Below are 23,242 nucleotides of genomic sequence, written 5' to 3'. Positions count from 1 at the left end.
TACCAGTCCCTACTTAGGTACATGCTGCCTTCGAACAGTTTTTAAGCATCATGTTTGTGGAATCCTGCACCTCACTGACTCTGCTGCTTAGAATCGGGGAGGTGCAGGATTCCACAAACATGATGGATAGAATATTTTTGCTTTTTTTCCTCTGCCTGCAGGGAAGACATGTGTAAGGAAAATCAGCTTATATCTGAAAACATCCAAGAATACAAGTAATGTGTTTGTTTCCCATGTGGTGATTCCCTGTGTGTCATCTTAAGTACTCCCTCTCCTGGGGATTATTAAAATTACTAATATAATATCACATAGAAGAATACAGCAAGACACACATACAATGAGCTTTTTCTTTAATATAAAGAATGTGTATTTAGTTTAGTTGTACAAAATAATGTATTTCTGAGTGGTAAATTCATTTGGCCTGACTTGCCCATGTAGTTCATTTCCCAGAAATCATTACCAATGATGATAACAGCAAATGTTTATACAGCATTTAGCACAAACCAGGCACTTCTCTGTATGTGTATATATGTGTGTGTGTGTATATACATTAACATATTTAGAAGAATCTCACATCAATCAATGACTTCGGTACTATCATCAAAACCATTGTACAGATGGAAAACTGAAACAGAGAGGTTGTTTGCCCAAGATTATTAAGTAGCAGAGTGAGGATTCAAATCCAGGCAATATGACTTCACTAAGTTATATTCCCTCTTACTAATTAAATCACATTAAAAAGCCAAATTCATAAAAGATGCTTAATGTATGCTACTTGGCAATTATTTCCTTACCAGGAATCACAAAAGGGCCAACATTACTAAAACAATTACTGGCTTCTGCTGCACTGCTTTTTTTCCCCAGACCACAAAGAAGTATGAAAAGGGAGTGATCTCACAGTTTAAAAGATCTAACAAAGGTCAAAATTCCCCTGCATTAGCTTTGTAGGTCAACAGATGGCACGTGTATGTCTATAAAGGTGATCCATTAATGAAACATAAAATAGGCAGCTCCATGACATTAAAACAGGAGTCTTCCTACATCATCACTCAGTTTTCTTGGGTCTTCCTTAGGCCAAGTTAGGATCATTAGAGGGCTTATGTCCTGAAAAATTGCCCTTTCCTCATATGTAACTCTAAATAATAGCAAAACAGAAAATTGATGTTTCCAATAATAGAGCTATCAATTATACAACTTTCATTATGCAGTACTTCATATACATTAAGTCATTTAATTTTCACAAAAATCTCAATGCTTATGTTTACAGCCATAGTATATGCTATAATACCATAATATATACAATACTTTATAGCAGAGGTCACTGAGTCACAAAGATGGTAAAAAATTTGCATAGGTTGGGTGCAGTGGCTCACGCCTGTAATCCCAGCACTTTGGGAGACGAGGCAGGCGGATCACGAAGTCTGGAGATTGAGACCATCCTGGCTAACACAGTGAAACCTCGTCTCTACTAAAAATACAAAAAATTGGCTGGGCGTGGTGGCGGGTGCCTGTAGTCCCAGCTACTCGGGAGGCTGAGGCAGGAGAATGGTATGAACCCGGAAGGCGGAGCTTGCAGTGAGCCGAGATCGCGCCACTGCACTCCAGCCTGGGCGACAAAGCGAGACTCCATCTCAAAAAAATAAATAAATAAATAAATAAATAATACTAATAATAATTTGCGTAAGGCCCTGCTGCTGCTGAGTGACTTGGGATCTGAAGTCAAACCCAGAGAGTTTGGCCCCTAATTTATGTTCTTAAATACCACATGATGCAGCCCGTTTTACTTATTTCCCTAACTTCTTCCAAGATCTTTGGGAAATATAACATTCTGGGTTAGAAAAATGCCTGTTTTGCTAGCCTCTAAGTATGTGTTTAGAATTTTTTGGGGGCGTAATTTAGCATTGGTTTCACTCAGATTCCTGCCATTAAATGCATTCTGTTTTATATTCTTTCCTATACTCAGAAAAAGACGCTCTTTTCCTGACTTAATGATTATTTAGTCACCAGAGCTGGAAAATGAAAGCACTTAAAACCTTTGTAATACATTTTTTTTTTTTGAGACGGAGTCTCGCTCTGTCACCCAGGCTGGAGTGCAGTGGCAGGATCTCAGCTCACTGCAAGCTCCGCCTCCCGAGTTCACGCCATTCTCCTGCCTCAGCCTCCTAGCTGGGACTACAGGCACCCACCACCTCACCCGGCTAGTTTTTCATATTTTTTTAGTAGAGACGGGGTTTCACCGTGTTATTAGCCAGGATGGTCTCAATCTCCTGACCTCGTGATCCGCCCATCTCGGCCTCCCAAAGTGCTGGGATTACAGGCTTGAGCCACCACACCCGGCCTGTAATACATTTTTGACAAAGCTTTTTGGAATGAGGAGACATGCTAATTACCTTTTCATATTCTTCTTCAGAGGGATTGTATTTCCTTAGCCACTCTGCAAGTGGTTTATCTTTAAAGGATCCTGTCACACCATATTCCACTTGGATTTTCCTGAGGGTATCGGAAGCAGGAACCAGCTCCACCATGCCTTTAACGATAAAATATTAAGCTAAGTAAAACTGTCTCCCCAAAGTAAGCCTTTAAACATTTTTTAAAATTATTACTTTTTAAATTTTACTTTAAGTTCTGGGATACACGTGCATAATGTGCAGGTTTGTTACATAGGTAAACATGTGCCATGGTGGTTTGCTATACCTATCAACCCGTCATCTAGGTTTTAAGCCCCGCATACATTAGGTATTTGTCCTCCCTCCCCTTGCCTCCAACCTGCCAACAGGCCCCAGTGTGTGATGTTCCCCTCCCTGTGTCCACGTGTTCTCAATGTTCAACTCCCACATGAGTGGGAACATGAGGTGTTTGGTTTTCTGTTCCTGTGTTAGTTTGCTGAGAATGATGGCTTCCAGCTTCATTCACGACCCTGCAAAGGACATGAACTCATTCTTTTTTATGGCTGCATGCCTTTTAAAAAGTTAGTTTTCAATCTTTGACATAAGAAACCAACTAGCAATTGTTACTTTCAAAAAAATTCAAGTCTGGCTGGGTGCAGTGATTCACGCCTGCAATCCCAGCACTCTGGGAGGCCGAGGCGGGTGATCACTTAAGGTCAGGAGTTTGAGACCAGCCTGGTCAACATGGCAAAACCCTGTCTCTACTAAAAATACAAAAATTAGCTGGGCATGGTGGTGGGCACCTGTAATCCCAGCTACTCAGGAGGCTGAGGCAGGAGAATTGCTTGAACCCGGGAGGCAGAGGTTGCACTGAGCCAAGATAGAGCTACTGCACTCCAGCCTGGGCAACAGAGCCATACTCTATCTCAAAAAAAAAAAAAAAAAAAAAATCAAGTCTGGCCAGGCATGGTGGCTCATGCCTATAATCCCAGAACTTTTGGAGGCTGAGGTGGGTGGATCACTTGAGCTCAGGAGTTTGAGACCAGCCTGGCCAACATAGCAAAACCCCACCACTACTAAAAATACAAACATTAACCAGGCATGGTGACACAAACCTGCAGTCCCAGCTACTTGGGAGGCTGATGCATGAGAATTACTTGAACCCAGGAGGCAGAGGTTGCAGTAAGTCAAGATGACACCACTGCACTCCAGCCTGGGTGACAGTAAGACCGTGTCGTCAAAAAAAAAATCAAGTCTGGCCACCAATCAAAATTATTCTTTATTTTCAAAAGTATCTAACATGTAAACATCAATTTTGACTATTTGAGACTCTCTAGTTTGTATATCCATGTACTAATCCCTTATTCTTTATTTTCAAAAGTATCTAACATGTAAACATCAATTTTGACTATTTGAGACTCTCTAGTCTATACATCCATGTACTAATCCCCAAAGGAAAACTAGCTGAGATCACAGGTGCCCAACACCATGCCCGGCTAATTTTTGTATTTTTTTTTTTTTTTAGTTGAGATGGGGTTTCACCATGTTGGCCAGGCTGGTCTTGAACTTCCAACTTTCAGTGATCTGCCTGTCTTGGCTTCCTAAAGTGCTGGGATTACAGGCATGAGCCACCGTGCCCAGCGAGGAAAACTATTTTAATTACAAACAAGAAGACACTGACTTAGCTGGTCAAGTTACATATGATACACACTATCCCACTTCAGCACAAAAAAATTTCTTTAATTATATATTTGGGCAAGATAAGAATCTTCCAGAATACACTAGTACTTTCAAAGGAAGAACAGATGAAGACTGACCTTGTGATATGATTAAATCTCAAGTATATGTTTTGGCCTCCTAATTGAAATATAAATGCCTGGCTGAACAAATTGTTTTTTATTTTCTCTCTGACTCCTTTAAAACAAGTATCTGCCAGGCGCGGTGGCTCATGCCTGTAATCCCAGCACTTTGGGAGGCTGAGGCAGGCGGATCACGAGGTCAGGAGACCCAGATCATCCTGGCTAACACAGTGAAACCCCAACTCTACTAAAAGTACAAAAAATTAGCCAGGCATGGTAGCAGGCGCCTGTAGTCCCACCTACTCAGGAGGCTGAGGCAGGAGAATGGCGTGAACCCAGGAGGCAGAGCTTGCAGTGAGCTGAGATCACGCCACTGCACTCCAGCCTGGGCAACAGTGCAAGGCTCCGTCTCAAAAAATAAAAAAAAAAAGCAAACAAGTATCAAACAAATAAATTATGTGATATTTACACACACAAAAAAAACAGTAAGGGAGGAATTATGTGCTTTGATAGAAAGATCTCAAAAATAATGTTAAAGACAAAATCCAGATGGAGAACTGTACTTTTGTGTTTGAAAAGAAAGATGGTTGTGCATATTAGAATATACACAAAACATTTCCAGAAGGCTACACAAGTAGTTATATCGTGGAAAGAGGGTACCTAGAGTTGAGGATGAAGGTATGAGAGAAAATGAACACTTTTCAATTTATTCTGTTATACACTACCTGGGTATTCTACTATATGCAAATATTATTTATACAATTAAAAAATTAACTGATATATTTTTAAAATTAAGGAGATGCATTTTTGTGTTAAAATAAAATACATGAAAACAGAGCTCTGCTTTGGACAAAGGACTGGAGGAAACAGAAGTTGACCAAGGCTGCCAGGGTACCCGGATAGAAAGTATGTGGGGCCAGATTCTAATTCTAGTAGTCTAGTTACATATGGCAGAATGAATTCATTTGGTTCCTTTTTTTCTGGTTGTTTTCTGAGACAGAGTCTCACTCTGTTTTCCAGGCTGGAGTGCAGTGGTGCCACCTGGGCTCACTGCAACCTCTGCCTCCCAGGTTCAAGTGATTCTCGTGCCTTAGCCTCCCAGCAGCCAGGACTACGGACGTGCACCACCACGCCTGGCTGATTTTTTGTATTTTTAGTAGAGGTGGGGTTTCACCATGTTGGCTAGGCTGGTCTCAAACTTATGGCCTCAAGGGATCCACCCGCCTCGGCCTCCCAAAGTGCTAGGATTACAGGCGTGAGCCACTGTGCCCGGCCTCTGCTATGTGAATTCTAAAAGAGCTGTAACACTCAAAAATCAGGTTTTAAAACGAACTCAACGAATAGAAAAGTAGTGTATCAAATATAACAAAGTTAACAGCTAACATCCTACACATGGTTCTAAGATACAAAAATGTACAAGTACATAGCTGGGCACAGTGGTGCATGCCTACATTCCCTGCTACTTGGGAGGCTGAGGTGGTAGGACTGCTTGAGCCTAGTTCGAGGCCGGCCTGGACAACATAGTGAGACCCCTGTCTTTATGAAAAACTTTTAAAAGTTAGCTGGGTGTGGTGGCATGTCACAGGTGCATGCCATCATATCCAGCTAATTTTGGGAGGCTGAGGCAAGTGGATTTCTTGAGCCCAGGAGTTTGAGGCTGCAGTGAGCTATGATCACACCACTGCACTCCAGCCTGGGTGACAGACAGAGTAAGATCCCATCTCTGAAAAAAGAAAGAAAAGAAAAAGAAAATGTACAAGTTACAGGATGGCCAAGACATGGCTTAGCAGGAGCTGGTACGATGATGACTTACTGATTTTATTTATGAATAGTTTCACATGTGTGACACTATGGTCACCCTTTTGTATTCTACAAAATCCAGGTGCCATTCTTAGAGACAACAGATTACCTGAATCATTTGCAAGGAGAAAAATAAGGTGATAAAGTAATGTAATCTTTCATAAATGGCTGAAGAATTTGGAATTCAGAATCTGAGGCCACAATACTGGTAGGGGTGAAGAAGGATTTAATTTAATTATATGATAGTCTCTGAACAGAACTGTAACCAATGGGTAAAAGACACCAGGACTCAGTCCCCATTAATCACCTGAATATGAAAAAGAAATCTATAGCTATCAGAGCTGCACAGGATAGAATGAACTGCCTTGAAATGCAGTGAATTCCCCTTCATTATAGGCATTTCAGCATATGTTGAATGGCAAATATTGGAAGGATGATTATCTTTCTGGTGACTTCCTAGTGTCTATGCACAGAATTTGTGAAGTGTTTCTCATTTCCACCAACAGCAGATGATCTTTCCTTTAAAACCTGACAGTATTGCCTTTACAACTTTTAGAGCTTTCAGCTTATTAAAGCATACTCTGATTACTTGTACGTATTATTGCTTCCTTCTAAAATATAAGTACCACATATTCTTACCATTATAGATGGTAAACAACAAACATTTGTTGAATAAGAATAATGATGGCATATCAGATATTAGGATGTTTTACATTCATTATTTCAAAATGGTTCAATAAATAATAAGATAGAAATCTGCTATTAGTAGAAAAGAACTTCGTATGATTTTATTTTACAAAAATAAAATCAAAGTTGATTTAACTTAGATATGGCCTTATTTATTTATTTGGTTTTGAGACAAGGTCTCACTGTGTTACCCGGGTTGGAGTGCAGTAGCATGATTATGGTTCACTGAAGCCTTAACCTCCCAGGCTCAAGTAATCCTTTCACCCCATCCTCCAGAGTAGCTAAGACTATTTATTTCTTTTTGTAGAGACAGGATCTCCCTGTGTTGCCCGGGCTGGTCTCAAACTCCTAGACTCAAGTGATCCTCCTGCCCTTGGCCTCCTAAAACGCTGGGATTACAGGTGAGAACCACTGCACCCAGAGATATGGCATTATTTTTAAGTTTAAAAGCTAAAGACCATAAAATCCTCACTGGGTCAATTAATGGACACCTCTGGCTACTGCAAAGCATTTATTTAGGCTACACTAAGTTTAAAAAAAATTTTTTTTAAATTTATTTTGAGATAGAGTCTCACTGTCACCAAGGCTGGAGTACAGTGACACAATCTCGGCTCACTGCAGTCTCCACCTCCCATGTTCAAGCTATTCTCCCATCTCAGCCTCCCGAGCAGCTGGGATTACAGGGGCACGCCACCACACCCGGCTGATTTTTGCATTTTTAGTAGAAATAGGATTTCCTCATGTTGCCCAGGCTGGTCTCAAACTCCTGACTTCATGTGATCCACCCACCTCGGCCTCCCAAAGTGCTGGGATTACAGGCATGAGCCACTATGCCCGGCCACTAAGTTATTTTTAAAAGAGACTTAATAATGAGCAACAATCAATAAAGTAACACTAGATTAAAATAAGAAACAACTGTGATACCAGGGTATCTGCATCAGAGCCTTTAGGGCAGGTACACTTTAAGCTAAGTTCAAGGAAAAAAATAAGACATCAAGACACAGCTAATAAACTTACCTCGATCTCTGCCAGTTGAGAGACATTTGAATATTACCATCCTCAGATCTAGTCCTTCTTTAAGCCAGATCTTATCCATAATCTTTATCATCTGTAAAGCTAACATATCTTGCCGAAGATCTTCACCAACCTTGATATCAAGGAAACAAAACAAAACTTGTAGATCTCCAAAAGACTTAACAGATTACATGCTATGAAAGCTGTAATCCCAGCACTTTGGGAGGCCAAAGTGGGCCGACCACCTGAGGTCAGGAGTTCGAGATCAGCCTGGCCGACACGATGGAAACTCCGCCTCTACTAAAAACACAAAAATTAGGTGGGCATGGTTGCACACACCGATGAGAAAAACAGAACTGCCTTTTTATCTTTCTGCAGCATTCTAGGGAAAGATACTTAACCTCTTCATATCTCAGTTCCCTGAATGGTACACTTTGAAAGTTTTAGTTTTATGGTATGTGAATTATACTCAATTACTTACTTACTTAATTAATTAATTAAATTTATTTATTGAGACTGAGTCTTGCTCTTTCACCCAGGCTGGAGTGCAGAGGGGTGTTCTCGGCTCACTGCAACCTCCCCCTCCTAGGTTCAAGTGATTCTCCTGCCTCAGCCTCCTGAGTAGCTGGGATTATAGGCGCCTGCCACCATGCCTGGCTAATTTTTGTATTTTTAGTAGAGATGGGATTTCACCATGTTGGCCAGGCTGGTCTCGAACTTCTGACCTCAGGTGATCTGCCCACGTCGGCCTCCCAAAGTGATGGGATTACAGGTGTGAACCACTGCAACTGGCCTATATTCAATTTTCTAAAAAGGCAACATGGAGAATCTATGGGATAATGAAATGCTCTATATTTTGACTGTATCAATGCCAATATCCTGATAGTGATACTGCACTACAGTTATACAAGATGTTACTATGAGGAAGAGTACACAGGATTCCTCTGTACAGTTTGTTACAATTGCCTATGAATCTATAATTATCTCAAAATGAAAAGTTTACTTAAAAAAATTAACCCTCCCAAAATGAATTACTTTTTAACTAAAACCTGAACAAGTTTTCATTTTCTTTTTTAAACTGGATAAAATAATTTAAAAACACATAATAATGAATACATTCTGAGACTAGCCAAGAAAATTATGGAAAAGAATAAGGAGAATTTGCCTTAAAAAATATTAAAACTTGGCTGGGCGCGGTGGCTAATGCCTGTAATCCCAGCACTTTGGGAGGCCGAGGCGAGCAGATCACCTGAGGTCAGGAGTTCGAGACCAGCCTGGCCAACATGGTGAAACCCCGTCTGTACTGAAAATACAAAAAATTAGTTGGATGTGGTGGCACATGTCTGTAATCTCAGCTACTTGGGAGGCTGAGGCAGGAGAATTGCATGAACTCGGGAGGTGAAGGTTGCGGTGAGCTGAGATCGCGCCATTGCACTCTAGCCCGGGCAACAAGAGCAAACTCCACCTCAAAAAAAAAAAAAAAAATTAAATTAAAAAAATAAAACTTAACACATACAATTCTTGTATTCAAAACAGATGTTACTGGTTTAGAAAAAGGCACCTACATCGATAAAACAAAATATAGAGTTCAAAACCAGATCTGAGTACAAAGGAATTTATTATATATATCAAAGGTGGTTCAGTAGAAGCAATCTTTATGAACCTCCACATGTCCAACTCACTGAATTAACTAAAATTCTTCGTCCTTTCTTCAAACTATACAAATCATGATCAAAACACGTAAAATTTTTGGCTGGGCATGATGGCTCACACCTGTAATTCCAGCACTCTGGGAGGCTGAGGTGGGTGGATCACCTGAGGTCAGGAGTTTGAGACCAGCCTGGCCAACATGGTGAAACCCCGTCTCTACTAAAATATACAAAAATTAGCAGGCCATGGTGGCAGGTGCCTGTAATCTCAGCTACTTGGGAGGGTGAGGCAGGAGAATCACTTGAACCCAGGATGTGGAGGTTGCAGTAAGCTGAGATTGCACCACTGCACTCCAGCCTGAGTGTCAGAGCAAGACTGTGTAAAAATAAATAAATAAAAGAATTAAAAAATATATTAAATAAAATCACCTTTGCAATTTTGGGAAAGTAATTTGATAAAAAAATTTCTAAATTGCCATTAAAAAATAGTAACATTATTTACTCACCTTAAACATGACATTAATTTCTTCTCCCATAGGGTCAGCATTCACCATTGTGACTTTTAGGGGGACAGCATTGGAACTGAAGAAGGAACACGACTGCAAATACAACATGTTAAGCATTAGAAAGATAAATAAAAATGGATGGCCGGGCGCGGTGGCTCAAGCCTGTAATCCCAGCACTTTGGGAGGCCGAGATGGGCGGATCACAAGGTCAGGAGATCGAGACCATCCTGGCTAACACAGTGAAATCCCATCTCTACTAAAAAATACAAAAAACTAGCCGGGAGAGGTGGCGGGCGCCTGTAGTCCCAGCTACTTGGGAGGCTGCGGCAGGAGAATGGCACAAACCCAGGAGGCGGAGCTTGCAGTGAGCTGAGATCCGGCCACTGCACTCCAGTCTGGGCGACAGCACGAGACTCTGCCTCAAAAAAAAATAAAATAAAAAATAAAAAATAAAAATGGATTTAGATTTCTTTTTTTGTCCTACGCATTTCCCCTTTCACTTCTTCCTTTGTGTCTTCTTTTTAGATTTATTTTTTATTTTTATTTCTGTTAGAGACAGCGTTTTGCTTTGTTACCCAGGCTGGAATGCAGTGATGCAACCATAGCTTCCCGCAACCTCTAACTCCTGGGCTCAAGCTATCCTCCTGCCTCAGCCTCCTGAGTAGATGGGACTACAGGCCCAGCTAAACACTTGTTCTTTTGAATTGCAGCAAATGAAGTTAACACATGAGAATTGCTTTTTCATTTTATTTATTTTTTTGAGATAGAGTTTGCTCTTGTTGCCTGGGCTGGAGTGCAGTGGTGCAATCTCAGCTCACTGCCTCCCAGGTTCAAGGTCGAACCTCTGCCTCCTGGCTTTAAGCAATTCTTCTGCCTCAGCTTCCCGAGTAGCTGGGATTACAGGTGCCCGCCACTACGCCCGGCTAATTTAGAATTGCTTTTCTAGACTCTCTGGAAGATAACAGATATGTAAAAATACTTTTTGAAACTTTAACATAGCATATCTGACTAAAACATCTTCTTGCTAGGCAGAGAAGCAAAAACTTGAGACACAAACTTTTAAAGTTTGAGCTTTGTAAATGTCTTAATCCATCAACAGAACACAACATCTTGTGATATCCTTTTCCTTCATCTAAATCACTGTGATCTTAGATGAGACCTCCATTCTTCTGTTTATGGTACTATTTTAATTAATTATCCATGGAAGTATTCATAAAAACTAAAAATTTTATTAGCAATGATCAAATCTTACTTTTAAAATGAAACAGACTAAAAAGCTGATTTAAGACAGTGAGACTGGCCGGGCATGGTGGCTCATGCCTGTAATCCCCGCACTTTGGAGGCCAAGGCGGGTGGATCATCTGAGGTCAGGAGTTCAAGACCAGCCTGGCCAACATGGCAAAACCTCGTCTCTACTAAACAAAAAAAATTAGCCAGGCATGGTGGCAGGTACCTGTAATCCCAGCTACTCGGGAGGCTGGGGCAGCAGAATTGTTTGAACCTGGGAGGCGGAGGTTGCAGTGAGCTGAGATCGCGCCATTGCATTCCAGCCTGGGTGACAGAGCAAGACTCCGTCTCAAAAAAAAAAAAAAAAAAAAGGCTGGGCATGTTGGCTCATGCCTGTAATCTCAGCCCTTTGGGAGGCCAAGGCAGGCGAATCACGAGGTCAGGAGTTCGAGACCAGCCTGGTCAAGAAAGTGAAACCTCATCTCTAGTAAAAATACAAAAATTAGCTGGGCATGGTGGCGTGTGCCTGTGGTCCCAGCTACTCAGGAGGCTAAGGCAGGAGAATTGCTTGAACCCGGGAGGTGGAGGTTGCAGTGAGCCGAGATCGCACCACTGCACTCCAGCTTGGGCAACAGAGTGAGACACTGTCTCAACAAAAAAAAAAAGACGGTGAGACCAATTTAAAAAAATGAAGCCCAAGGCAGTAAATAATTGTATACTTTTTTTTTTTTTCCAGGAATGGTGGTTAGGTAAAAAATATGCTAAGATAAATATGGATCCTAATCACAACCATCCACGCTTATAACCAACCTATGCAGGTTTTACCTTCGTTTGCCTTAAGCATACCTGCCCATTTGCCTTCTTCCTATTATTTTCAAATGTAATATGAACTTATAAGTATTGTATGTGTCACCTTAATATTTAATTCTTTTGCCACTAGACTTGGCTTGAGAGGGAGACGGCATTTATTTTTCTGAAAAAAGGACTGTACTCGTTCCATACTTCTTTGGAGAACAACCTATAGAAAGAGATGTGATACTGTAAGTACATAATGCAAATGAAGATCTATTTTTCAGACAAGTTATGCTGTGGATATAATTCATAAAATGCCCAGTCGTCAAATGGTCAAAAAAAGGTTGTTACTAAAGAGAGTTATTTTTACTATAAAACTAGAATGGCCAAAGGCTATAAATATAGCGAGCAAAGGTACATTTGGCCAACCAATGTATACAAAAATGTTAAAGCTCACTAATAGTCAAAGAAATAGAAACCAAACAAAAATGAGCGCAATTTTTCACCTATCAAATGAAAATTTAAAACAAAATCCTGTGTTAGAAAACAATTTCATAATTTATTGGTAGGGAGAGAGGTGTACACAGGTGTAGCTTCTTTTGTAGAGCAATGTAACAACTATTAGAAATAAAAATATATGTTGCTCTTGACTCAGCTATTTCACCTGTAGGAATTTTCTGAAAGAAATACTAGCAAAGAAGTAAAAATGTACACACCAACCAAAGTTCGTCGCAGTATTGTTTAGTAAAGAGAAAATAGGTAAACAATGTACATAGAGGTAATAGTTTATAATTAAGATTGTATGTAATACTTCCCCAAATTAATCTATAGTTCTTATCAAAATTCCAACTGCCTTTTTGCAGCAATGGATACATGGTTCCTAAAATTAATATGAAATTGCAAGTGTCCCCTGAATAGCCAAAATAATAATGAAAAAGAACAAAGTAGGACGACTCACATTGTCCAATTTCAAAACTTACTATAAAACTATGGTAATTAAAAAAAGGATAGCTGGGTGGATGGCTCACACCTGTAATCCTACGACTTTGGGAGGCCAAAATAGGAGGACTGCTTCAGCCCAGGAGTTCAAGACCAGCCTGGGCAACATGGCAAAACCCTGTCCCTACAAGGAAAAAAAAAAAAAAAAAAGCCAGCAAACACCTGTGATCCCAGCTACTTGGGAGGCTGAAGCGGGAAAATCACTTGAGCCCAGGAGTTTGAGGCTGTCGTGAATAGTGATCACACCACTGCACTGCAGCCTGGGCAACAGAGACCTTGTCTCAAGGAAAAAGGAAAAAAAAAAAAAAAAAATATATAGCATATGAATAGACATATAGATGAATGAAATAGAATTGAGAGTCTAGAAATAAACCCATATATGTGGTCAACTTTTTTTTTTATTTAAAAAATTTTAACGGAACACTTCGTGAATTTGCATGTAATCCTTGTGTAAAGGCCATGCTAATCTTCTCTGTAACATTCCAATTTTAGTGTATGTGTTGCCGAAGCAAGCACAGGGTCAACTGATTTTTGACATGTATGCCAAAACCATTCAAGAGGAAGGAGAGGGGGGGTCTCTTTAACAAATGGTGCTAAGACAACTGGATAACCTCATTCAAAAGAATAAAGTTGGGGCTCTACTTCATATCACATACCAAAATTAACTCAAAATGGACCAAAGATCTAACCATAAGAGCTAAAACTAGAAAAGCTTAGAAAAAAACACAGGTGAACATCTTTATGGCATTAGATTTGATGATGGATTCTTAGATATGACACTAAAACCATGAGCCACAAAAGAAAAAAACAGATAAAATGGACTTCATTAAAGTTAAACATTTCTGTATTAATATATTAAAGGACACTATTAAGGAAGTAAAAAGACAACTGCAGAATGAAAAAAATATTTGCAAATAGTGTATGTGATAAAGGTCTAGTATCCGAAATATATAAATAACGCTTACAACTCAACAACAAAAAGACAGTCTAATTTAAAATGGACAAAGGACTTTGAATAGATATTTCTCCAAAGAAGAAATACGAATGGCCAACAAACATATGAGAATGTGCTCAATATTATTAGTCACTAGGGAAATTCAAATCAAAACCACAACGAAACACTGCTTCACACCCACTAGAATGGCTATAATCAAAAACCAGGAAAAAAAACAATGTTGGTGAGGATGTGGTGAAACTGGAACCCTTCTATATTGCTGGTGGGAATGTAAAATGATATAGCTGCTACAGACAATAATTCTAATGATTCCCCAAAAAATTAAGTAGAGAACTACCACATGACCTAGCTATGCCATTCTTAAGTGAAAACAATTGTTTAAACAAAAATTTATACGTGAATATTCATAGCAGTATTATTCTTTTTTTTTTTTTTTTTTTTGAGACGGAGTCTCGCTCTGTCGCCTAGGCCGGAGTGCAGTGGCACAATCTCGGCTCACTGCAAGCTCCGCCTCCTGGGTTCACACCATTCTCCTGCCTCAGCCTCCCGAGTAGCTGGGACTACAGGTGCCCGCCACCATGCCTGGCTAATTTTTTGTATTTTTAGTAGAGATGGGGTTTCACCTTGTTAACCAGGATGGTCTTGATCTCCTGACCTCGTGATCTGCCTGCCTGGGCCTCCCAAAGTGCTGAGATTACAGGTGTGAGCCACCGTGCCCAGCCAGCAGTATTATTATTAATAGTCAAAAAGTGGAAACAACCCAAATGTCCACCAACTGATGAATGTTTAAACAAAATGTGGCATATCCACACAATGGAATATTATTCAACCAAAAACGGTATGTAGTAAACATACTGGAACATAGATGAACTCTGAAAACTTCATGCTAAGTGAAAGAAACTAGATAGAAAAGGCCATGAAGTGTCCAGAATATTCATATAGAAGTATAGACGTATCCATATTGACAGAAAACAGTTTAGCAGCTGGGAGGGGAAAATGGGGACATGCTTTCTTTCTGGTGTGATGAAAATACTGTGGACTTTGATAATGGAGATAAAGGAATTCAAGAAAACAATTTTCATCAGAAAGGAATAAATAAGCATGGAAATAAATAAGCATGGGAAAATCACTGATTTTAACAGGTTGTGAAATATGTTCCTATATATTTTAAACAATCTTTGAATTTATCTGCCCCAAATAGCATGGGTATAGTTAGAGTTCTACTGGGAGTCTACCAACAAAGAATAGCAACTTAATCAGTCAGCACCATAAAGATCCTTCCTTTAACATCAACACATTTATATTACCTTTTATGGGTACATACCTGTCTGGCTGATCCACTTGCCTGCCTTACTTTTTCTGCTACTCCTCCTAAAAGCTGTACAAGTTTCGTCTGTTTTAGAAGTTCTTCTCTAAGTCGTTTTCCTCCTACTGACAGGAGAGCACCCAAAACATGTTCGTATCGGGTACTAAACTGTACGTCATGCAGGGCATCTTTGAGAAGCCTAATACAGCAAAATATTTATGTTAGTCACTTCTAAGAACTAGGTGAACCTCTTGGAAAAATAAGTTCAATTTTTTTTTTTTTTTGAGACCAGGTCTGGCTCTGTTGCCCAGGCTGGAGTCCAGTGGTGTGATCTTGCCTCACTGCAACCTCCACCTCCCAGGCTCAAGCAATCCTCCCACCTCAGCATCCCAACTAGCTGGGACTACAGGCACACACCACCATGTTCGGCTAATTTTTTTTGTATGTTTGGTAGAGATGAGGTTTCACCATGTTGCTCAGGCTGATCTCAATCTGCTGAGATCAAGCGATCCACTAGCTTCAGCCTCCCAAAGTGCTGGGATTACAGGCATAAGCCATCACGCTTGGCCTCAATTTTTGATAACCAGAAATTTATTTTAAGCTACATAAGCAAGTCAAAACCCATTCATTATTATAGAGCTATAAGCAATGAGGGTTTTCAAATGTTTGCATTAGAGGGTAAATTTAGCTCCTTTAAAAATAATAACTTCAATAAAATATCTGGTATCCACAATAAGTAGTGTGGCATGCCATTTAGACTTACAGAGTATGGCATTTCTATAAATTCTAGGAATGGAAATACTGTAATTAATAGAATTTAAATCTTACCAATATAAATTGTGTGCTATCTGGATATTTCCCAATGCCCTGGACAGAAGGAATTGCACTAATGGACTATTCAAGTAAATTTCGTATTTCAAAGCCTACACGTAAAAGAAAGTAAGAATTATTAGTGGTCCGTCCCCATGCTAAATTGTTCCAATAAAACTATCAAAAGAGAAACTATATAAAGCAAGTATTACTCTTACTGATGAAAGATGATACTTATAAAAATTAGATAGATGAATTAACCTATGCCAAATGAATAAATCAAGCACAAAAGTATAGAATAACATTCGTTAGCTATGTTCAACTCACCAGTAAAGAAAAATCAAGGAAAAGCTCAAGTCAGGTTTGTTCTAAAAAGTCTGAAAACTAAAAATACAGGTACCTGTATACAATATTCAAATATGGCAGATGACAATAGTGGGAAAAAATTCACACTAAATCCAAATGCAATGCCCCTCAGTGTTCCCACACTACAAAACTACCTTTAACCTAAACAGAAGGGGGATCCCTTAGCAAGTTCCCATCAAAAACTAGAGTGAAAGTATAAAGGGAGGTAATCTAGTAAAAAAACTCACTTGTACAAACTGTGGAAGAAGATCTGTTAGCTCATCATCACTAATAGCCTCAATCCAGGTCACAGCTAGGGATCTTACTTCCTGATCAGCAAATCTAGAAGATTACCATAAAACCAAGATTGGACAGTGATTTCTTTCCAGTGAAGCTCTATTTCCTGAAAACACAATCTCAATCTGGTCCTGACAAAGAACACTAAGATATCTCTTTTATTCAAAAGCAATGTATGCCTTCTTTTTGTAAGAAGACAATCTTATTGTGCTATACAGATTCAATTTAGGGATTATTTAGGAGTCTTTTTTTTGGGGGGAGGATGGAGTCCCGCTCTGTCGCCCAGGCTAGAGTGCAGTGGCGCGATCTCAGCTCACTGCAAGCTCCGCCTCCCGGGTTCACGCCATTCTCCTGCCTCAGCCTCCCTAGTAGCTGGGACTACAGGCGCCCACCATGCCAGGCTAATTTTTTCTATTTTTTAGTAGAGATGGGGTTTCACTGTGTTAGCCAGGATGGTCTCGATCTCCTGACCTTGTGATCCGCCTGCCTCGGCCTCCCAAAGTCCTGGGATTACAGGCGTGAGCCACCGCGCCTGGCCTATTTAGGAATCTTAAGTTTACAAAAATTAATTTTGGCCCACATCATAAAAATATAAATTATTCAAAATTTACAACCTAACCCTTTCTTTAGGCTAGTTCTAAAGGACATGAAATGCTTTACTGACAACTTCAATGCAGAAGATATGTTTTTACAAATATACATTTACACATTTGCATTATATTGAATTGCTTTCATGTTAAAAGGAAAGGAAATACTTCTGGCAACATACCTTAATGGAAAAACTGACAATAAAACAATAGCAAATAAATGTATTTGACTTACTTTGAATCAAGAAGTTCCAATGCAATTAGTGGGTACAATGGAGGCCACTGGTGAAGTAATGAGTAAGTTTTGGCAAGATTAACCCACTTCCAGTTTGGGGCACTTGCTAATATTTTAGGAAGACAATTTGGGTGTTTGAAGCAATAATAACGTTTCTCCCATAAAAAAGCTTTATCTTCTTTAGAAAGTCTGCAGATATAATAGAATTAAATTACTTCTCAGTGATAGCATGATGATATAATCTCAATGATTAAAAATATAAAGAAGAAATTTATTTATTTGGGACAGCTACTTCTTCGTAAAATCATTAATACTAATTTGGAATAGAAAAATGCAATGTATGGCAAATGCCAGTAATTAATGCTAATCTGGGAACTGAAAGAAATGACTATGTCTTGATAAAAGAGCCTTAGTTATGAAAATGAAGGATAATTCAGTATAATAAAAATTTATTGAGCTCTAATGAGATGCCAGGCACTAGAAATCAGGCTGAAAAAGCAGATCCCACCCTAAGAGACAGCAAGGATTTCATCCATTTCATACAAATAAAATCGAATGCTATGGAAAAAAAAAATACTACTATAAAATTTTGGAACATATTTATACAGTTCAATTGAGAAATTCTCAAAATGAAAAGGACTTGAAGATCCTAATTGTTTTAAGCTTAATCACAAATGTTTACATGAATGAAATGTTTCACTATTTTACTATCCATCTATATATATATATATATAGCCTCCCAAGTAGCTGGGATTACAGGTGTGTGCCACCATCTCAGCCTCCCAAAGTGCTGGGATTATAGGCATCAGCCACCACGTTCAGTCTATAATCTCATTTTTAATAGTTACATGGTTCTGTACCAGATAAATGTGTCTTAATTTATATATATATATATATTCATTTCATGTGGAGTAATGAAAAAATTCAAATACTGAAAAAGGTACATAGTGAAATTTCTCTCCTTCTAATTCCCCTCCCAAGAGGCAAACATCTAAGCTTGTATGATCTTCCAGAGATAGTTTATTCATACAAAGGCACAAATGTGGATATATGTAGATCCTCTTTTTTCCTTTATTTTCATGGTAATAACACTATATACACGATTCTACTCCTGGTTTTCTTCAGCTAACCTATTTTAAACATTAGTACATACAACTATAATCTCATTTTTATTTATTTTTATTTTATTTATTTTTGAGACGGAGTCTCACTCTGTCACCCAAGCTGGAGTGCAGTGGCGCGATCTCGGCTCACTGCAACCTCTGCCTCCCGGGTTCAAGCGATTCTCCTGCCTCAGCCTCCCAAGTAGCTGGGATTACAGGTGTGTGCCACCATCTCAGCCTCCCAAAGTGCTGGGATTATAAGCGTCAGCCACCACGTTCAGTCTATAATCTCATTTTTAATAGTTACATGGTTTTGTACCAGATAAATGTGTCTTAATTTAATCCCTATTGATGGACATTTCCAATCAATTTTTCTTTTTTTTTTTTTTTTGAGACAGGGTGTTCTCTGTTGCCCAGGCTGCAGTGCAGTGATGAGATCACGGATCACTGCAGCCTCGACCTCCTGTGCTCAAGCAATTCTCCCACCTCAGACTCCTGAGTAGCTGGGACTATAGATGCACAACACTATGCCTGGCTACTTTTAATTTTTTTGTAGAGACAGGGTCTCACTATATTGTCAGGGTTGGTCTCCAACTTCTGGGCTCAGGTAATCCTCCCATCTCAGCCTCCCAAAGTGTCAAGAGTACAGGCATGAGCCACCACGCCCAGTCTCCAAACAGTTTTTCAATAATCCAAATAAATATTGCAGTGAATATTCTTGTCTCCATAAGAAAATATAAAAGAGTTTTATATAACTGGAAATGGCATTGCTGGGTCACAGAATATACACATTATAACCTTGTAGATTTTGCCAAATTGCTCTCCAAAGGAGACGTAGCTTTTTGTACTTCTGCAAATATGTAATTCCCATTTTATATGTCCTTATCAACACTTTTAACAAAGTATTTTAATTTTTGCCACTCTGATGTGTTAGATGGTATCTTGAATTAATTTATATTTCCTTGATTACTGAGAAATTGAACATCTTTTCAGATTGTTTAAAAGCATTGTATTTTTCTAAAAAAATTGCTTGTTCATACTTAGTCTCCTTGACTACTGAGTTGTTGGTTTTAATCTTATTAATAAGAAGTTCTTTACGGTTAAAAAAACTCTTGATATTTATTGTAAATATAGTTGCCAGTCTATTGTTTGCTTTTTGTTTAAGTAAAAAGGTTTGACTTGACAAATTTCTAAACTTTTATGCAGTTATATAGTCTTTTTATATAATTTTAAAAATAAGTTAAATACTAGCTGGCCCTCGAGACAAAAATTTTGTAGATTATTAAAAAAAAAAAAAGGAAAAAAAGTAAATAGAAAACTTTCCACACCAAGAAAGCTGATAAATCATGAACAGAATCAGGATATTTAATGTAAGCCTTAACTTGACCTTTACATTATAGGAGATACTTAGCCCAAAACAGAATAAACAGAGCATACCCAAGTGATGAGTCTTTATGAAGAATATCAAGAAGTTTCCCTTTTATATCATTCTCTAGTGTTTCTAAGTTATGTTGCTGTATAATGCTTCTGTCAACTTGAGGAGTTGTATAAATTACATCAAATGCAGGAGAAGGAAAATCAACCTTTAAAATTTAACAGAAATTGATCAAATTAGAGTCTACATATTTGTCACATTAACCTCTTTGTCTTTAAGACAATAGATTTTTTCTTAGCAATCAGGGTGTATTTACATTGAATATTAAATTAATGCTTCTTGTTGCAATTGATTACCATTGTTGGTAATTCTCAATAGCACATACATATTTCTTGGGATGAGTACAGTGCATGTTTTACTGCTTCTCAGAAATATTGATATTAAAATAGAAGATAGATCCTGAGATTAAAACAAGATCAATTAGGTTTCTTTAACAACCCAAGTCATGGTATACGCACACACATTTTATGAAGAAATTTCAATTTACACTTCTCTACATGTCAAGAAGTAACCATTACCTGTAGCACTATTCTTTCCATGACATATCCTTTTTTGGTAACTGTTCCAGGAACAGAATTTGTATGTGATGAAGTCCAAAGGTATAGAAGTTTAGTTCCACATGTTAAAAACCTTCATAGATGTAAAAAGAATAATGTGATTTTCATTTTAAAAATTAATTCAAAATTCACAACACATGTAATGAATTTGAAAAGTTAGTATTAGATCAACTAAATAAAAAGGATACTTTTAAGAACATATCAGAAGGATTCACTCTCCACATTGTACCGAAACTTTTTAGGTGTAGGGTAAATATTGAAGTGTAGGGTGAGAACAAAGAGAGGGATAATTAAAGGACATTATCTTGGGGAAAATGGTGTTGAGGACAGAACACAAAAAATGTTAAGGACTCAGAAAACAACTTCTATAAATAGGAAGGTTAAGAATAGTCTTTGAAGATTTTCTACAAAGAAATACATCATCAAGGTGGTGGTCTGGATTACAGAACTGCTTGCTGACTTTAATCATTAGATCAAAAATACATGCCAAAGAAAACAAAACAAGTTTTTTTGTTTTGTTTTGAGACAGGGTCTTGCTGTCACCCAGGCTGGAGTGTAGTAGCAAAACTATGGCTCAGTGCAGCCTTGACCTCCCTGGGCTCAGATGATTCTTCCACCGCAGCCTCCCAAGTAGCTAGGACTACAGGCACATGCCACCATGCTCAGCTAATTCTTGTTTTTTGTTTTTTTTTTTTGTAGAGAAGGGGTTTCACCATGTTGCCCAAGCTCATTTTGAACTCCTAAGGCTCATGTGATCTGCCTGCCCCAGCCTCCCAAAGTTCTGGGATTACAGGCATGAACCACCACACCTGGCCAGATATGAGAAGTTTTATCTGTTTCTAGACTAGGGGTCTGCCAACTTTTTCTATAAAGAGCCAGAGAGTAAATATTTTGGGCTTTGTGGACCATACAGTCTCTGCTGCAAGACTAAATTCTGCTGTTGTAGTTCAAATTTGCCATGAACAACACATAAATGTATATGCATGCTATGCTCTAACAAACTGTATTTGTATCTATAAAAAGAAGCAATGGGCTCAAGTATGCTGACCCCTGCCCTAGACTACTAATTTGTGGCCTACTCAATCAAAACATTCTTTCAAAGATATTGACATATCTTTACACAGATGAAATTTCTGAAAAACAACATAAGATATACGAAAGCAGAAAACTATAACGTTTGTCAAGTATTTGTTCATTTTATTCAAACAGCAAATATCTTTACCAAAACTAGACTCCAGTTTTAAGATTTTCACTTGACAAACAGGCTTTGAATCTTTGATACATTGTAATCCATTTCATATATATGGGGACAGGGTCTCACTCTGCCGCCCTGCTTGGAATGCAGTGGTGTGATCACAGCTCACTGCAGCCTTGAACTCCTGAGCTGCTGGAATTACAAGTGTGAGCCACCACACCAGGCTATAGTCCGTTATGTCTAAGAACCACACTTACTTCCAACTAGACTTAAGGCAAATCCTGATATTATTTCATCTATAAATACTGTTACATATGGCTAAAAAATAAAGTTTCCTGTAATAAGTACAATACCATTATCCCTCCTAAAAGAATTAACAATAATTACTTAAGACCATAAAATACCTAGTCACTATTCAAATTTCCCTGATTGTCCCATAAATGATGTTTTTAAAAAACAGTTGATTTGCTTAAAACAAGATCCAAGCAAGGCCTAACACTTGCATTTGGATGTCTCTTTTTTTTTTTTTTTTGAGACGGAGTCTTGCTCTGTCGCCCAGAGTGGAGTACAGTGAGTGGCACAATACATTTGGATGTCTTTTTAAACATCTTTTAATTCAGGGTCAGCAAACTCCAACCTGCCTTTACAAAGTTTATTTATAGCCACGTGTAAACTGGCCTTTACACCTGGCTTTGTAAGTAAACTTTTACCAGACACAGCCATGCTCATTAGTTTATGTACTGTCTATGACTGCTTTTGCATTTGTGACAAGAGTCTATAAGGTCTGCAAAGCCTAAACTACTTTTATCTGGCACCCTTTACAGAAAAAGTTCGTTAACTCTTGTCTAGTCTCCTTCTCTTTTTTTCTCCACTTGCTATTTATTTGTTGATGATACCAGGCCTTTTGTTCTGTAGAATTTTCCATAACCTGAATTTTGCTGGTTATACTCCTCCAGTGTCATTTAACATGTCCTCCTGTATTTTCCACACAGAAGAAGTTAGACCTAGAGGCCTGATTTGATTCAGATTCAGTTCTTTGGCAAGAATACTTACTATTTCGCAGTTGGTATTGTATACCACTTCTTATCCTATCAAATTAAAAGGTACACATTGTTTGTGTTATCTCTCTGTGATGTTACTATTGATCAGTTTAGTTCAAGTGCTATCAGTTTAAGCCATCAATTATGAAGTTGCAGAAAAACTATGTAATGGTTTCAGGAAGGCATTTTCACAAACTGTAAGGTTTTAAAACAAAAAAGGCGGTACTGATGATCACTGCTTAGATCAACAGTTCTCAATTGGGAGTGATTGTCCTTCCAGCAGACATTTGGTAATTTGCAAATAATTTTGGTTGTAAACTGAGGGGGACAACTGGCATTTAGTGGGTAGAATCTAGGGATGCCGCTGAACATCCTACAATGCACAAAACAGTCTTCCACAACAAAAAATTATTTGGCCTGAAATGTCAATATTGCCAAGATTGAGAAACCCTAGCCAAAATCTATTATTTCAGCATGGGTTGCAAAATTATAATATTCTAGATCTATCATTCCTTCT

General features: G+C 38.6%; 1 protein-coding gene and 1 non-coding gene across 3 annotated transcripts in view; both read right to left on the bottom strand.

Moving 5' to 3' along the window:
* PIK3C2A (phosphatidylinositol-4-phosphate 3-kinase catalytic subunit type 2 alpha) overlaps positions 1-23,242 on the bottom strand; it is a 119,107-nt gene that overhangs the window by 15,422 nt on the left and 80,443 nt on the right. For both annotated transcript variants that reach the window (XM_050758943.1, XM_050758942.1), the window contains exons 14-23: positions 20,452-20,563; positions 19,936-20,081; positions 17,396-17,584; positions 16,525-16,618; positions 15,950-16,044; positions 15,140-15,320; positions 11,983-12,087; positions 9,843-9,935; positions 7,691-7,820; positions 2,391-2,527 (exon numbers count right to left, since the gene is read on the bottom strand). In XM_050758943.1, coding sequence (XP_050614900.1) covers positions 2,391-2,527; positions 7,691-7,820; positions 9,843-9,935; positions 11,983-12,087; positions 15,140-15,320; positions 15,950-16,044; positions 16,525-16,618; positions 17,396-17,584; positions 19,936-20,081; positions 20,452-20,563 — 1,282 coding nt within the window. The remainder of the gene's footprint in view (positions 1-2,390; positions 2,528-7,690; positions 7,821-9,842; positions 9,936-11,982; positions 12,088-15,139; positions 15,321-15,949; positions 16,045-16,524; positions 16,619-17,395; positions 17,585-19,935; positions 20,082-20,451; positions 20,564-23,242) is intronic.
* Positions 13,265-13,376, bottom strand: LOC126936651 (U6 spliceosomal RNA). Its single transcript, XR_007719482.1, has one exon. It is a non-coding gene; the product is annotated as a U6 spliceosomal RNA (small nuclear RNA).

Source organism: Macaca thibetana, chromosome 14, assembly GCF_024542745.1.
Source record: "Macaca thibetana thibetana isolate TM-01 chromosome 14, ASM2454274v1, whole genome shotgun sequence".
NCBI classification, from domain to species: Eukaryota; Metazoa; Chordata; class Mammalia; order Primates; family Cercopithecidae; genus Macaca; species Macaca thibetana.
This window is presented reverse-complemented; position numbering and strand designations above follow the sequence as displayed.